Source organism: Cervus canadensis, chromosome 14 (genome assembly GCF_019320065.1).
Source record: "Cervus canadensis isolate Bull #8, Minnesota chromosome 14, ASM1932006v1, whole genome shotgun sequence".
NCBI classification, from domain to species: domain Eukaryota; kingdom Metazoa; phylum Chordata; class Mammalia; order Artiodactyla; family Cervidae; genus Cervus; species Cervus canadensis.
The window spans coordinates 10,851,933-10,870,300 of NC_057399.1; the positions used below are offsets into that span (position 1 = coordinate 10,851,933).

General features: G+C 42.0%; 1 protein-coding gene across 3 annotated transcripts in view; it reads right to left on the reverse strand.

The window, feature by feature from the left end:
* Positions 1–1,372: 1,372 nt before the first annotated feature.
* Positions 1,373–18,368, reverse strand: part of TDRD7 (tudor domain containing 7) — a 92,108-nt gene continuing 75,112 nt past the window's right edge. For all 3 annotated transcript variants that reach the window (XM_043486907.1, XM_043486909.1, XM_043486908.1), the window contains 5 exons: positions 13,721–13,855; positions 11,248–11,358; positions 8,526–9,028; positions 3,976–4,136; positions 1,373–1,857 (listed from right to left, as the gene is read on the reverse strand). In XM_043486907.1, coding sequence (XP_043342842.1) covers positions 1,637–1,857; positions 3,976–4,136; positions 8,526–9,028; positions 11,248–11,358; positions 13,721–13,855 — 1,131 coding nt within the window. In that variant the 3' untranslated portion in view covers positions 1,373–1,636. The remainder of the gene's footprint in view (positions 1,858–3,975; positions 4,137–8,525; positions 9,029–11,247; positions 11,359–13,720; positions 13,856–18,368) is intronic.

The following is an 18,368-nucleotide window of genomic DNA, read 5'->3' on the forward strand; positions in this document are numbered from 1 at the left end:
AAGAAAGCATTATTTAAAAAAAAAGTTTATACTACTTTATTTTACTTAAATATTTATGTTTTGGAATGTTTTTATTTTATCATAAATGATTATTTAAATCACTGGGATAATCATTCCTGAATTTTGAATCACTTTAATTATAAAGGCTAAATGTAAATTTTTAAAAAGCTAGTAAGATAATTTCAACACATTTTACATGAAAAATTTTAAACATCTGGTACTTTCTTTCTGGTCTTACCTTTCCTAGATGTTCACAAATAAAAATAAGCAAATGACTTTAAGAATTTTTATCTCTGGCCTGGTCTAAATATTTAAGAATTTTTATCTCTGGCCCTGAAATCCACTCTATATTTCTAATTATTTATGCATCTCCTCACACAGAGGTCAACTAGCCTAAACTCAGTATATGTTCAAAATCAAAATTTTAAGCTTCCCAAGTCAAATTGAGCTCATCATCCTAGAATTCACAAGAGCCACTTGGGTGCATCTTTTCTCAACTCACACTGTTACCTGGAACTCAACAACAGTAGGAATATTTATAACACGGGAATCATCAGAAACTACAAATCAAGGCTCACTGACCCCATCCCCCACAAATACCCACTAGAACTAGTTGTCCAATATTTACCAGGATATGACTGGACAGATGACTAAGACACCTCCTTCCCTCCCTCCCCCGCTCCCAGGTGCTCACAATCTATTTGGAGTGATTGGTGCCGATAACTATTGATATGGTAGGAAGCTCAGTGAGGTCTGGGCACCATGAGAGGCAGAGTTGGAAGTACAATGCAGTAGGAGGGGAATCGGGGAGTGGAACCAGATAAGCCTGGGCAGTCAGGGAGGATACTGACAGACAAGAACGGTGGAGACAACATGAGTTGCAGGCTGAGGGAAGACAGCAAGAGTGGTCTGGAGGGGAGGAAGACTTGCTTGAGAACATCAGCAGCCCCGGATGAGCATGCATGGGGTTTGGGAAGCAGATGAAGGCTCAGTGTGACTGATGCAGGGAGAGCAGTGGACAGTGAGTTGGGCAGGGAGATGGCAGAGGCCTGGGTTCTCGGTCCACACACTCTGGGCGATGAGAAATGACTCGAGATTTGGGGTGATCTGGGGTGAGGGAGGTGCTGGTCTGCCTGGGCTGTTCCTCCAGCTGCACCACTCGTAGCAATGCTGATGTGCTGAAGACTTGGGAGAGACTTCACATGGTGTGGTGACCACCTGCTGTGGGACCCACGCTATACTAGGGCAGGGTTACATCATGAAATTCTCAAGTTAACGGGAGAAGAACTGAGCACAGCAAGGAAGAAAACATGAACAGGAGAGGGAAAGGGGTCTTTAAGATCATAAAGCCAAGAAATTATAAGATAATCAGTTTTTGTATTGATAAACATTTTAATTCTAATATTATAGTAGTAATTCAAGTGCAATTCTCTTTGAAAAGTCAACTCCGTTAAGACAAAACTTGTTAAATATCTTTCATCAAACATAAGCTTAAAAAAAAAAAATAAGCATATTCTTTTCAACTTCCCACAGCAGTCAAAGCCATGTAGCAGAGGTAATTTTTTTTTAAAAGCCTACTACATTTTTGTTATTGCTAAAAAATCTGAATTAGTTGTCAAGGTCTCAGAATCAGTGATTAATTGACCTTTGAAAGCTCTACCAGATACTCTGACATAAAATCATGAATCCAGATATCTGTGTCTGGCAACGATGTGTCCACCAAATAGACCACTGCCTTCCGGTCCCAAGGGTTAGTGTTTTCCATAACTGTCTGAACCAGTGCCACCAGAGGTTTCTTCTCCACGTGATTTCGAAACACCATCGAAGCCTCCTCAGACCACTGGCTACACTTCACTCCTGAGGGAAAGACAAGGGTTCGAAGATCAGTGAAGGGTCAAACGAGCCTTTCTTTATCTGTTATAATGGAAAGCTATTTAGTCAGTGGCAAAGTAGCTTAAGCATACCAGGTTAGACCTGCCTAACTGAAAACAGAGATGCCAAACAATCCTAAAATAGTCTTGCTTATGGTTTTTCTATTCCGAATGGGTTACTCCTGTAGACCTCCAATTACAGACACAAATTTCATTTGAATGTTATAAAAAGAAGTTATAATAAAGGCTGCCCATTTCCCTAAAGTATACATAGATAACAGACTGATGATGAGAAAAATACCAGTATCAATGACATTTCTCTTAGTCACATATTTTTTTCTGATGAACCAGAGAGAGTTAAAAAAAAAAAGAAGAAGAAGAATTAATACACTTCAAGTGTTTAAAGTCACATACATCATCATGGTAAAAGCACTGGAATGAAAGTCTGGAGATTCAGTTAGTATTTCCAGCCCTTCCTCTATGAAACGGCATGATCTCGGGGAAACCAGCTAATCCTTCAGGCCTGTTTACTTCTCACAAAATAAAGCGGTTGGAAAAGATGAATTTAAAATCTCATGTGTATCTATTAATAAATCCCCATGACTTTTATTTATTTTTTCATTTATTTATTAGATGGAGGCTAATTACAATATTGTAGTGGTTTTTGCCATACACTGACATGAATCAGCCATCCCCATGACTTTTAAACTTGAGAGCTCAACTCAGAGAATTCTGAATTAGGTTTTAAAACAAAACTGAGATAAGAATTAAGTATTTTTCAAGAAATACCATTAAACTAATAAAAATTAAGTTCACTTATGCTAGATTAGATAAACTATAAACTATGTCCCATAGTGATGAAGGTATGGGAGTTTCATGTATGATTTTAAAGACCTATCAGTGAGTGGGCTAAACTCTTGGATTATTAAGAACTTCTGATGAGAGAAACCTAGGATAGTCTGTAAACTACTGCTTCAGTGACAGTAACAGAGCCTAAACCTCCCAGCATGGTTTGAATTCAGTGACAAGAAGTGGCTGTGGAGCCACCCGCACAAGGAGCACCACGGAGCTGGGGGTGGGGATGATGGTGCCTTGCACCCCTCACTCACAGAGACACCTTCACTGGAAGGTCTGACTGCTATGTTTAACAATTGGTGTGGACAGCAAAACCTGAACATTAAAAAGTGAAAATGTAGCCATTAATTATTTAGAATGTTGAGTTCAGACAAGGTCAATGGTAGCCATGCCACGCGTAAGATGCCAGTTTTGGTTCACATCTGCCTACCATGAGAGTTTCCTTTGACGTCTAGGAGGAGACAAAGAAACTGGCAAGTAAGACCATCTCTATCTATCTATCCCTATCTCTTTAATAAAAGCTGTCAATAAGAATTTACATACACAATTGCTCTCATTTCTGAGATCAAGTTAGTTCTGCCACTACTAAGTATATGAAGTGAGTGGCGGTCAAAGAATGAGGGCGGCACTTATGGTCTTAACTCCCCCACACCCCAGCACAGCAGGACACACGGCCCAGATGCTTGGAGATGTCGGCAGCCCTCGGCCCTCCTGACCTCCACACCCTCTGCTGATGCTGCCAGCTGTCTGGGCAGAGCTTCAGCTAGGCGCCCACGTTAACTACTGGTCGAGGGCACACGGAGGGGCCGCCGACACTGCACTGCTTTCATAGAAGATAAAAACGCATCTCATCAGATACTGTCATGGAAGTACCACTCTATGCTTATTAGTTTAGCTCCTCAGATTTTATGACAGTCAATGGGCTGGTGTGAGTGTGCTGAATTCACACACTTCTGTGCTGTTAGTTGCAATGCAAATGTTGGCCATGAAAATGGTCATATTCTACAAGCCAGGAATGTTTCATAATTGTGAAAGTCCATTTTGTAGATGCATTATAATTTATGCAATAAATTATGAAATATTATTCATGCAATGTTCTCCTGTTGGTTGTTTCATTGTTTTCATGTGTTTACTTTGGCTAGTATATGTAGCTGTGGGTTTTTTCTTAACACTACGATAAAAGCATAAACAACCCAGACGTTCAACAATACACTGGAAAACAATGGCGTTCAGACTCCCCAGAACTTACCTGCCAACTGCGCAGTGACTGCTTGGAACGGCAGCTTGCGGAACATGTCCGCCAGGGGCTGCACTTTCCTCATGTTGACTAGTTCATGCTTGCCATAGTCCAGCTCGTACACGGACACCAGTCCGTTGGTCAGGATTCCTTTTAAAAGCACCCTGTGCCACCTAGATGTGCATTGGATTAAAAGAGAAGAAAAAGTCAACACTTGCTTTAAGGGCAACATTTTTCTTTATAAAAAGAAAAATTAATATAAATGTCGTTCATCAAAATATAAAAACAATATTGTTATAGAAGTTTTTAAGGAGACTGCTTCTTCTTTTTCCAGAGGTTACTATTCTCTGTTTTGCCACTGGCTCATTTGATGGAATGTGTTCACTCAATACCCTTTTACAAGCCTCATGGAGCTGATAAAGGAGAACCACCTCTAAGCAGGAGGAAACAGTGGCATGGATGACGACCAGGACAAGGCTAATGGATCCCTTCCCTCTGATGGGGAGAAAGGAGATGGCCACAAGTTTGGAACAAGGCCCTTGAGTGGGGGCTTTCCAGGTGGCTCAGTGGTAGAGAACCCACCCGCCAGGACAGGAGACACCAGAGACACGGGTTCAATCCCTGGATGGGGAAGATTCCCTGGAGGAGGAAATGGCAGCCCACTCCAGTATTCTTTTTTTGTGTGTGTGTAATAAAGTTTTATTAAAGTATAAAGGAGATAGAGAAAGCTTCTGATATAGACATCAGAAGGGGGCAGAAAGAGTACCCACTTGCTAGTGTGAGCAATGGCCGCTCCAGCGTTCTTGCTTGAAACATCCCATGTGCAGAGGAGTCTGGTGGGCTACAGTTCATAGGTTGCAAAGAGTCGGACGCAACTTAGTCACGCCATGTGTGAAAGACAGAAAGAGGAAAGCAAGCCAGGGATGGCTGAGGACAAGCAGGAGAAAAAAGACAGACACAGAAGACTGTGCGGGGCAGGGTGGAGCAGCGAGGTGGCTACTGTGCCTCTGGAAGGTGGAGCATGCGGAGGAATGGAACAGACAGTCAGACTGGGAAGCCAGGCTGGGAAAAGAGGACAAGAGGTTTTGAACACTGATTGATCATTTTAATTTTGCCAAGTAAGGAATTACAAACCCGAGATAACATGAAACACAAAATTTAATCCACCACCTAAAATAAAGAACCTATAAAGGATAGGAAAGCACAGTGTGTGTGTGGGGGGCACGGGGGAGGGAGGAAGAAGAGTATGATTTTAGACCTCAAGTTCAAGATGTGAGAAAGGAATTCACATGAATATACGTTCCTCCTCTGGACCTATGTCATCTCAATCAAAATGAGAAAAACCTAGACTTCAAAGTTTAGGTATGAAGGACCATTTAAAAGTCCTATATCTTGACTACATGGTTAAAGAGTATTATTACATTAAGAAAAGGATGACTGTCAATAATGTCTAAAATGAAAGTGTCTCTGCTCCCGAAAGGTGTGGGTCAGGCTCTGCCTTAGGCAGCAGACCCAGCCACCCCCTGAAACAAGATTATGAACCACAAGCCCAGGGGAACAGCAGCCTCATCACTGCAACACAGGCTGGGCTGGGGCTGGCTGGAGCAACCGATTCCCCAGCCAGTGCATGCCGGGTGAAAACAGGTACAGGAGCCCACACACAGATGCTATAGCATGAACACAGTACGAAAGCTACAGAGAGACTGACTTCAAACATTCTGTGTGATTGAGCTTCTGGGATGAACTCCAGAAGCCTTCAGATAAGCCCAAAGAGCGGGAAGCAATAATCCACGCACCACAGAGACAACAGGGGCACACAAAGGTGTCATGAAAAGTACGTGAGCTCTGGGGGCCAGAGAGGCCTGAGCTGGGGTCCCACCTGGGCCCCTGCCCATCGCCACGCTGGGCTCTTCATTTAACCTCTGTGCCTCAGTCACCTCATGCGTAACGTTTAGTTTTAATTTACTTGCAGAAATAATACATTTTAAGTACCTAACACATTCATTTGGCATATAACAGGCACTTGGCAAATGGTAGCTATTATCGTAAGTATTATTCAAATGAAGATAAGCTGTGCAAATAAGACTTAGATTAATCTGAAGAGAAATTTCCATTTGTGGAAATGCCAGTTTGGTGCAGGCTCTAAGTATAATTTGTGTAAGTATAAAAGGAGATAAAAACATTTGGCTTCCACCAATATCACTGTCTTTAAACTGTACCAGGCAAATGATTGACAGTGGTCTGTGCTTTCAGTCTATAAAAAAAAGGTTCAGAGCAGTGAGGAGAGAACCATCACGTGTTGCATTTCTATTTAGCTTTCAATTTTCAAAACTAACTGCTTAAATAAGGCTTCAGTTTTGACTACATTACCAATTTTAGTACAAGGCTGCATGTGGATCACCTGGAGAGTTTACTTAGATTCTGTGGTTCCACTGTCAGATATTCTGACTCAGGAGTCCTGGGGCGAGGAAGGGGAGCCTGCATTTTTAATAAGTTGTCTAGGTTATTCCTATATTGTGATAACTGTGGAAACCACTGTAATCAAAAGTGTATGTGAAATTCCTAAGTCTTAACTTGCCAGAGCTGAGAACAAAGTTGAGTAAATAGTCCTGGGTTGTAAGCAAGATAGAAGCTCTAAGCACTTTAAATAGATTCAGTTTGTGAAGTTTCAAAAGATATTAGATAATCTCTTCCTACAGATAAGGCATCCCTTGATTATTTAGGACAAGTTAACTGATTTAACCCAAGAGTCCTCACTCAGTAGAGCTGTCAGACCCATGGAGGTGTGGGGGTGGAGTCTGAAGTCCTGAATACAGTCTCCAGTGTTTGGGTGCTCTTCGCAGGACCCCTCCCTCCAGTGGGAGCTCCCCACCACTAGTCACCATTAATCTGCTCCTCAGAAAAGAGTTAGCATCAGTTTGGCTTTAACTGTGATTAAACTACCCAACAGCAATTCTGAAGGGTAAATTTATACTATGTTCCTGTATTGAAACCCATTTATGCCTATGACTGTAAATAACATGACATAGTAAAAATATTTTTTTAAAGATGAAAAGCTGTGACATATAACTTGAATGCCTTTCAGAATGAAAGCTATTATACTTTTCACTTTTGAGTTAAAAATTTTTTCTTCTCCCACAAAAATAGCAAAATTCTATAAATGCCTATGGTTAGGTACATATACATACATAACCATACATAAGTATGGTTAAGGTATTTATCGTAAGAATGAATGAAAGTACTTTCTAGAAAAAATAAGCAGTTGACCTTTTAAACTGAGTTTAGGGGTATGTGCCTGTATGTATGTTGGGACAGGAAGGGTAGGGGGAGAGACAGTTCTTTTGTGTGGATCCAAATGTGCAAACATGAGAAAACAGACCGAAAGTGTTCAACAGAGCCTCACTGTCCAACGGCCAAGAAAGAAAGTGATGTCGCTCAGTTGTGTCCGACTTTTTGAGACCCCAGGGACTGTAGCCTACCAGGCTCCTTCGTCCATGGGATTTTCCAGGCAAGGATACTGGGATGGGTTCCCATTTCCTTCTCCAGGAAATTTTTCCGACCCAGGGATTGAACCCGGGTCTCCCACTTTGTAGGTAGACACTTAACCATCTGAGCCACTAGGGAAGTCCAATGTCTAAAGAGCAGTGGAATATGCATTGCTGCACCTTATAAAGGTGGCAAAAGCTCTCTAGGAAGCAACCAACCGCCTAAAAAAAATCCTGTAACCTTTAAACAAGGGATTTCTCTTTCAGGACTCTATCCCATAAATAATCAGAGAGCTGAACAAAGATTTCAGTTCAACATTATTTACAACAGTGAAAAGTCTGGGAGGAAAAAAAACCTATAAAAAAGAAAATGGTAAGTAAATTATGATTTCTCTTTATGATATTTAGCCATTAAAAACATTTATGAAGAAATGATGTCACATGAAAAACAGTTCACAGAATTATGTTAAGTGAAAAAAGTAGGTATGAAATTACATATAGTAATATACTAATTGTAGAAATATGTATAGGAGAAAAACCTAGAAGAAATATATAAGTAGTTTAACAGGGGTTATGTTGGTTGGCTGACCTTGTTTTCTTATACTTTTCTGGATTTTCTAAATTTTCTCCAGTAAATATCTTATTTTTAAAATTTAAAAGTCATCCATAAAAAACATTATTTCCTAAATAATAAATATAAATACTAAATATTTTTTCTCACAGGAAAGTAGAAAAGATGTTTAAACCTTCACTTCTGATATAATTACGTTTTAACAGGAATATGGTCATTAGATTTTCAGCTAAACGACATCATTTTAAATATTAGAAAATCACATAATTCACTGGTCTTGTTTCACATTCAGAATTCCCACGTGTGGAGCTCCAAATGGCACTCCAGGATCCTTGCCTGGAAAACCCCATGGAGTGAGGAGCCTGGCAGGCTGCAGCCCACGGGATCCCAAAGAGTCGGGCACGACCGACAGACTAACACAAGTCCCCCTGCAGGGCTAAGGGCTCTGGGCACCACTCTACAGACTTTTCTTAGGAGGAGAATAAAGGCTCTGTCTAGGGACCTACTTATTCTCCACTTTGGCAGCGTACACTTGGTCTTTCTCCACGGCCACGTGGCGCTCTTCAGACACGCTGTAGTAGAGAATCATCTCTTCCATCAGAACTTCCAGCTTGTGTATCTCCTGCCACGGCTGGATGACGAAGTAGCCGGGGTGACAGGCCACAGGCACGTACACGTCCATGTGCTCCCCTGGCTTGGATAAGTGGACGGGAGGCGGCAGTTCCTTTGTAAAGAAAGAGCTGGGGTGGTTGACCACAGACTTCTTGAGGACATCCGTGAGGCTCTTTCTGAAATTCTCTCCAGTGTTGCCCAAAATGGGGGTGTTTGCACTTTTGGTGTTGGGGGAGCTGGCTCCACTGGCTATGGCACTCAGAAACACATCCTTCTGATGTTTCCACAAGTCGGCGTTTGTAATCTGGCGATTGATACTGCGGTGAGGATCGGGGAAGTTCTTGGGGGTGAATAAATAAATATGTGCGATACCTCTGGTTTCATCCACTTTTGTAACCTTTGGAAAACACAAAACACCAATTTAAGAAATCCAAGTTCATGGTGGATTCCCAGAGGTCATTATGTTAACTTTAAATATTAAAAAACAGTACTCTGCAAAAAACCCAACTTGCTAAAAATCAGTTTATTTAAGGTCAGATGAGTTGTCTATCACAGCTGGAAGCAAAGAATAAGCTCGTAGATCCAAGCAATCTAGAAACCAGTAGCACCTTGTAGAAATAGAAATTTTACTAACCTCTAAAACTGAAAATACCTATGACTTGCTAAAGGTCTGATTCTTATTACCATGACTAATTTTTTTAAAATTAACGATATGTGAAAACACTCCAAGCAGAAAGAATATCATGATGAATCCCCATGTGCTCATCAGCCAACTTCAACAATAAAAACAATAAAAATAGCAAAACATCCCAGAAGCATTCTGTTTAGTGCTGGTGCACCCTCAGACAGGGAGGGGAAGGAAAAAGCTTCACCTTTCACTGTATCTTTTGGGACCTTGGGTCCAAATTCCTTATTTGGTCCTAATATCTGTTCTCACCCCTCTTCCTCTTCCCTAGTTACATAAGAGGAGAGGGGCCTTGGGAGAAGAAGAGGAAGAAAGCTCCACTGAATAGGCCAAAATGAGTCGCCACGTTGCATCTTTTGCCCAGGAGACCTCTGACGACCTGTCTACATTCTTCTGTTGGCAGTGGGGGTGGGGTCTGTACAGAAGCCCCACATGCTGGTGACTGGGGCTAGGCTGCTGTATGCCCCCGAGGGCTGGGTGTCTGTTAATTCTTCTCACCAGCTCCTCTGGTTTATCTCAGGAACAACAAAAATGAGACACTTCTATCTTTGATCAAACTGGGCTAAGAAATGAAAGGCAGGAACACAGATGTGAAGACAAAGAAACACCACATGGCAATCCTTCTAAAGTCATTTACTTTAAAAGTTTTCCTTGTAGCAAGAGGAGTCAATTTAAATTCATCTTTTGGAGGGTTAATGAAGTGCTGACTGCTAATTCATTTTGATATTAATGGTACAGAAACACTATTTCAAACATCAACCACTAAAAATATTTTTATTGACCAATACCCTGGCTTTAGGAGCTGAAAACGTAGCTGAGAAAACAATATTTGTGTGGTAACTGATGATTACAAAATGGTACATAACTGTGTGACTGTACATGATAAGCCCTAGAGGAGAATGAAGACAGGAAAATCAGTGTGGGCTAGAATAACTGAGAGATCTTCATGAAGAGATTTCTCAAGGACATTTCACTGTTAACTGTTACATGCTTATATAAAATGATAACAGTATTTATATTAGCTAAAATAGAGAAATACTATCTCACATTTCTTTTTTTTAATGTTGCATTTCTATTCTTGGAAATATGAGCAGTGTTTTTGATAGGAAGATTGAAGAGTGTGAAAAAGAAACACATTAGTGAAAGAAAGAAAGCAGTTTATATAAGTTTTAGGAAAAGAGACAAAAAACCAAGATGATAAGTAAAATTTGTTTATAATTCATTTTACTTTAGGAAAAAAAAGAAATACAGGACTTACTTAAATGGTCTTTAGAAAGATTTATCAAGAAATATATGCTCCAGGGCTTCCCTGGTGGTCCAGCGAATAAGAATCCACCTTGTACGCTGGTCTGGGAAGGCCCCGCATGCTGCGGGGCGACCAGTTCACGTGCCAGCACTGCTGAGCCAGTGCGCTGAGCCCTTGCTCCCCAACAAGAGAGCAGCCCCTGCCCTCCCAACTACAGAAAAGCTCGGGCAGCATGCAGACCCAACACAGCCGAAAAAACAAACATACATAAATAAATCTTAAAGAAAGAGAGAGAGAGAGAGAGAGAGAGATGTGGTCCTTTGTTGGGTACTTAATTCCTTATCATGGAGCAAATTAAGAGCTGAAAACTATCTGCTACTTTATTAATAATCAATAAATTATATAAATAATTTATATTATATATATATATTATATATATATTATATTATTTATATATATAAAATATATATATTTAAACATAATACTGCAGATACAGGATAAATTCTTAAATAAAAATTAAACCACAAAATGTCTCATAGCTACATATGTAATCAATCTCCTAACTACAAAAGTGTGTCAGATGCGAAAACATCAATTTACAGGAAGATAAAATTCTTTCACAAAAACCAAACGAGTCCTTCTGGCTGACAAGCTCCCATTTATCGAGACCATTAAGATAACTAACCTTAATGCTACAGTCTGAGCAATTCAAAACAGAATCTCTTAGCCAAAGCACAGCATCAGGGGTCCACATGCCAATAGATTGTGGAAGATCTGCTAGACAGCACTTGATAGCCTGAAACGAAAACACAATGGAAAAGAGGGCACACCATCTTAAAATAGGTACTTAAGAGTAACGTCAATATTATTTTCATACAAGTCAAATGTTGCCAAGACAGAAAGCAAGCAACAGCTAATAGTGACAATCACAGCTCTTGGGCTGGAGCGTCTGTGTTCCTATTTATATTACTACCATTATCTTTATTCCTATGAGCCAGGGTTATAAAGGCCTGGTACGGACTTCTCACCCTACAATACAATACTACAATACTGGCAGGCTAGTGTTGCCATCTGATTTTACAGATGGTGAAACAGACTCAGACATACTAACCTGTTTAAGTAAGGTCACAAAGTCATGAAGACAAGATTAGGACTTATATTGAAGTCTTCCCTCTAAGTCCAACTTAAAAAAAAAAACCGAAGTGTCATTTGGAGGAAACCTGACTCACTGTAGAACTCTTTGTGGAGATTTACTGCTGAATGAAGCATTTCTGGAGTACCTCAGGCACTTGTGCTCACTCTTTTGAAGGAGGGCTTCCCTTGTGGCTCAGTTGGCCAAGAATCCACCTGTAATGTGGGAGACCTGGGTCCTATCCCTGGGTTGGGAAGATCCCCTGGAGAAGGGAAAAGCTACCCACTCCAGTGGCCTGGCCTGGAGAATTCCATGGACTGTAGCCCACAGGGTCACAAAGAGTCGGACCCGACTGAGCCACTTTCACTTTTGAAGGAGGTTGTTATGAGAATTAAGAAGGCTAAGAAAAACTGAAACCCGTCGATACCTGAGGCTCATTCTTCCTGATACCTCATTTTTCCTGAGGCTTTCTACCTCCCACCATCACTGCACAAGCATCTGTAGAATGTCTACCTCAGGGAGGAAAAGATAACCCCAGGGACTCCCTCCAGTCTCACGGGAGCCTTTGAACTGATGGAGGCAGTTTTGTGAAGGAGATCAAACTCACTTCCAGGATCTGACATTCCTCCTCTCCTCTCTGCGCCCCATCCTCACTGTCACGCCTCTCTTCACCCATGAGGGCCCCCCATCTCCCACTGTGCCCCTTGGATGAGGCTCCTTTCCGGGTGTGGAGGTCACCGAGAGCAGAGAGCGCAGATTCTGCCTGGTGGGCATGAGGGAGTGAGGCAGGCCGGCTGGGCCGGGGCACTGGTGAGCTCGCACCCTCCCCTATAGAGCGGCACTCCCAAGCTCCCTTAGAGCGCTGTCCTGTAACAGGGCCTGCTCAGTACAGTCATATTTTCTAGTTTCAGAAGATAGAGGCAAACGACTAACTCACATTTTAAAACACTATACAAGCCAACAGCTCAGATCCAACATTCATGGGTCAGCCGTGGCCAAAGGCGATCCATTTGCTACCCTCAACCTCTAGGGAGATGCTGTTATAAAGGTTCTCCCAACTTCACAATGATCAAATGACAAATCCAGTAAGGTTAACAGAAAAAATTATAGTGGCTTTTACCAAGATGGTACACTTTGCATAACCTTCAGACACTCAGAAGCAGCAGGACAGATCCCCCCTTCCCCTCCAGCCCCGGGAGCCTTTTCTAGGTAAGGCTGGCCCTGGATGGGTGTTCTAACAAGGGGTACAGAGGCCAGAGGTGTTCAAACTTCTTATCATTTGGATTTCTATCAAGAGGGGAATGATAGACTGCAGTTAATCTTTTCACTGAAACCTATGGAAGTGAAGTGAAGGTTGCTTGGTAATGTCTGACTCTTTGCGACCCTGTGGACTATACAGTCCGTGGAATTCTCCAGGCCAGAATACTTCTCCAGGGGATCTTCGCAACACAGGGATATAACACAGGTCTCCTGCATTGTAGGTGGATTCTTTACCAGCAAAGCCACAAGGGAAGCCCAATAATACTGGAGTGAGTAGCCTATCCCTTCTCCAGTGGATGTTCCCAACCCAGGAATCGAACCAGAGTCTCCTGCCTTGCAGGCGGATTCTTTATCAACTGAGCTATCAGGCAAGACCCCAAAACCTATGTGGAAAAGGTTAAACATAAACATATCCAAGACAGGTTACTTAATTAAGAACTCTGGAAGTAAATATCGACATATAATATCCTGAAACTGTGTAGAAGCCAGCACTGTCATCCAATTATTAAAACATAATCTCTAACTGGACAATAAAGCCTGATGACTCAACATGCTTGAAAAAACATTTATCAAACAACATTCTCTGACTGGCCTTCTTGTCTAAGCAAAATTTTACACCTGAAGCCCAGTCAGCCACTGCACATTTGGGTCATTTCCAGTCTTGCTGTAAGCTCAGTCGTTACCAGAACCTGAGAGAGCGTCTCACAGAGTGACCATGAATGCGTTCAAAGCCCCCAGGCAGTCTCCCGGGCTGCGCATACAGTACCTGGGGCGGCACTGAGATCATCTCCTGGAGAAACCGCGGGGGGATTTCCCTGAGCTCGGACACTTTCAGGGACGTGACTGTGCCGGTGTCCAGGAACTGCACGTCAAGGGCCCGGCTGCTGTGCACGTTTGTGATCTGCAAAGAGACAAGTGTTGGCTGACTTACGAGCACACCCAACAGGCCAAATGGTTCTGTTCAATTCCATTCCGCACAACTCTAAAATGCATTATAGAAAACAACAAAGACTATATGCTGGCTAAATTTTCTCCTATTTTAAAATGTACTTGTTTCTCAAATAGGTATTCTTGCACAGTAGAACTGACACCTTGCTGTTAATTCATAAATATAGTAATAATTACTATGTTTGCAACTCTAGGACACTACTGATTATAAAACAATTTGGTATATCATTATATGCTGCTGAGTATAAGATGCAGTCTGTTCTCCAAAATATTAGCACATGAGGGACAGAAAAACTATTGTGTTGCAGTAATGAGGAAATTAATAGAATTCAGAGACAGAATTTCACTTGTAGTAGGTAAATACTATATATTTTTAAAACATATTTTGCTATTTCATAGCCTAGTCAGAAAGCCCAGTGATAATCTGTATCATTTGGCCTAACTACAAACTGGAACTAAGAAAGTCAGGTCTCCAGCGCTGCAGGTGGATTCTTCACCATCTAGCCACTAGGGAAGTCCCAGGATACTGGAGTGGGTGGCCTATCCTTTCTCCAGGGGATCTTCTCCGTCCAGGAATTGAACCGAGGTCTCCTGCATTGCAGGCGGGTTCTCTACCAGCTGAGCCACCAGGGAAGCCCAAGAATACTGAATAATCACCTACCTGTGGTCAAATGGCAACATCACAATATAAGATTCTGGAAGTATCTTTAAATGCCCAGTTTCCCCTAAAGTGAAGTCGCTCAGTCGTGTCCAACTCTTTGCGACCCCATGGACTGTGTAGCCCACCAGGCTTGTCCATCCATGGGATTTTCCAGGCAAGAATTCTGGAGTGGGGTTGCCATTTCCTTCTCCAGGAGATCTTTCCGACCCAGGGATTGAACCCGGATCTCCCGTATTATAGGCAGACACTTCACCGTCTGAACCACCAGGTGAGTCCAGTTTCCTCTAATGCGCCCCCCAAATGCCACTGTGGTATCTGCCATTGTTAAATATTTGTGTGTGTTTGGGCTCAGCTGCTCAGCTGTCCAACTCTTTATGATTCTTTGGACTGGAGCCCGCCAGGCTCCTCAGTCCATGGGATTCTCCAGGCAAGAATACTGGAGTGGGTTGTCGTGCCCACCTCCAGGGGATCTTCCTGACCCAGGGACTGAACCTGTGTCTGCTGTGTCTCTCGCACTGCTGGTGGACTCTTTACCTGCTGAAAGGCTTTCCCTTCACCATCAGAAAAGCCCCTTAAGTATTTACATTGGCCAAATACAACCCCACTGGGGTGGTTATCTGGGTTAAGATTTCACATCTACAACTGCATGGACTGCTACCTAAGCGTGGTGGTGGTGCCTTCAAAACGATGACTGTCAAGAACTGGGCCACTCTCAGCTTGAAGTCCGATTCACCAAAAGTGAAGCCTTTTTCTACTGCCCCAGGTAATGCCTGATTAACAGCATAAATTTCTAAACCTCTTAAGACATGATAAACACAAACAGTCCCATGGAACAATATTTTAAAATGTTATTCATTTATTCATACACACATACTGAACAGATACATTGGAATGGATGCTTGCCATATCCAGGCATAAGTGGGCTACAGAGATATATCACCCCTTCTCAAAGAGCTCCTAGTGCTATGAGAGAGGATACAAATACATGCCATACTATACTGTAGTGAGGGTGATAATGAAGACATGCATGGGGTATTATGAGAACACACAGGGTGGTTAACTGATCCAGCAGGAGGCAGGTGTCAGAGCTAGCTTTCAGGAGGAAGGAAAGCCTAGAATTGGTACTTTTTTTTCCCCCCAAATTTACTTTTCTTATTTTAATAAAATGCCTACACTATAGAACATTTAGATACCTAAAAAGAATGATATAAAAATCACTTGTCATCTACGTTACAGTTCTCTGTCTAGTCTTTTATCTATGATTCACAAAAATTAGATTTACAAAAATTACAACATGTTTGTAGATACTATTTCATAGTTTACTGCCTTTCACACAGTGTATCATAAAAATATTTCATGTCATCTGTCTTCTATGTAATTTTACCTAAGTCTATCCATTGTGACTTATCTAACAAATCACTTTGGATAATTTAAGTTGTGTAAATTGTCGTCACTTTTAAGAAATCATCATGTTTATTAGATATGAGTATTTCCTTTTTCACAAACTGAAGTTTCATAAGTTTCACAAATTTATATCCTTTCAGAGCTGGACCCTAAATGATGAACGGGAGTAAACCAGATTAGTAGGCGTCTCAGTCAGTCAGTCAGTTCAGTCGCTCAGTTGTGTCCCACTCTTTGCAACCCCATGAATCGCAGCACAATGAATCACAGGCCTCCCTGTCCATCACCAACTCCCGGAGTTTACTCAAACCCATGTCCATCGAGTTGATGATGCCATCCAACCATCTCATCCTCTGTCGTCCCCTTCTCCTCCTGCCCCCAATCCCTCCCAGCATCAGGGTCTTTTCCAATGAGTCAACTCTTCGCATCAGGTGGCCAAAGTATTAGAGTTTCAGCTTCAGCATCAGTCCTTCCAATGAACACCCAGGACTGATCTCCTTTAGGATGGACTGCTTGCAGTCCAAGGGACTCTCAAGAGTCTTCTCCAACACCACAGTTCAAAAGCATCAATTTTTCGGTGCTCAGCTTTCTTCACAGGCCAACTCTCACATCCATACATGACCACTGGCAAAACCACAGCCTTGACCAGATGGACCTTTGTTGGCAAAGTAATGTCTCTGCTTTTTAATATGCTATCTAGGTAGGTCATAACTTTCCTTCCAAGGAGTAAGTGTCTTTTGATTTCATGGCTGCAATCACCATCTGCAGTGATTTTGGAGCCCCCCAAAATAAAGTCTGACACTGTTTCCACTGTCTCCCCATCTATTTCCCATGAAGTGATGGGACCAGATGCCATGATCTTAGTTTTCTGAATGTAGGAGTCTAGTTAGGGGCTAATTGTGACATTTCAAATAGAGGGGAGAGGATGGGCAAAGGCACACATGTATTTCTCACATGTGGGGACTACAAGCATTGTGGTTACATTAGAGCATCAAGTGAGAGGCCGGCCAAGGCGAGAGGCGAGGCTGGGAGACAGGCACAGGGAAGGTCAGCAGAGCCAGACACGTCTCCAAGAACTGAGACTTTACTCTGCAGATAAGAAGCCAATGTCAAGCCTTAAGTAGAAGAATGAGGTGGTCAACTTTATAAAATTGCGAATGAGGGCTTTGGGCTCTGATAAATTTGGTTTTGGGCTTCCCTGGTGGCTTAGACAGTTACATGTCAATTACCCTACTTATCAGCTGAGTTACCTTCCTCATCAGTACAAACAGAGATAACAGGGTTTTGCAAACATTAAATGAGATCAGTCATGTTTAACGAAGTAGTGCTGTGGAAACAGTAAATCTCATCGTAAGCTGGATGTCTTATATTTGCATTTTGGGCTGCCCATTCTTAGTGGTACAGAGGTACAGACTTGAGGAAGACAACGGTGAAGGCAGAGGAAACAGTTGGCGTGGCACTGCAGTGACCTGGGCAAGAATTGACGAAGATGTAAAATCAGCAGCATTTGGTGATAAGTTACACTGCGGGCTTGAGGAAGATGTAGGATTCAAAGATAACTCTTAAGAAACAGCCTGAACGGCTGCACAAAGGGAGGTACCACCACTACAGAGACACGGGAGAAAGGTAAGGATGGGGAGAAAGTATTTTGGTTTCAGACACAGAGAACTTAAAGTTTGTGAAATGAACAATTAGGCTGGATTTTTGCTTAAATCTACAGTTCACCAGGGGCTCGAAATGAATTTGGAAGTCATTAGGGCTGAAATGGTACCTGAAACTACGAGATAGGATTATCCAGAAGGATAAAGAGGTGGAGAAGACTGATAAGCCAAAATAGGACTTGGGGACACTGACGTTTCAGAAATGGGGATGGAGGGAGGTGTGGGGTGAAAAATAAGAGAAAGAATCATTAGACTATCACAAGGAAGATTAGGATCTGATAATATGGTAGCTTAGTGAGAAGAGAATTTCAGGTTTCACCACTATTTGATGTGAAGAGGTTTGGAAAGACAAGACCTGGAAGATACTAATTTGACTGCATAATAAAGATGCTTTTACAAGAACAGGCTCTCTGATGGAGTGTGGGCAGAAGTCAAGTGTCCGTGATTGAAGACTGACTGGAAGATGGTGCAGAGTGAAGGCTGATCACTTCTACAAGGAAACGGACAGTAATGGCCTCTGCATTCAATAAAGTTGCCTGGATGTATGGAATCAGTTCAAAAAATGTATGTGCTAAAGTTAGACAAGTTAAAATGTCAAGAGCAAATACATCACTTAAGGATCTGCTTTTCATTAATCATCTTTCCCTAACTTTCTATGCATCATTAAGAGAATGAATACCTCTGCTACCTGAAAGGTAGATAATCACAATTTGATAGCAATAAAAATAATACTAGATATTTAT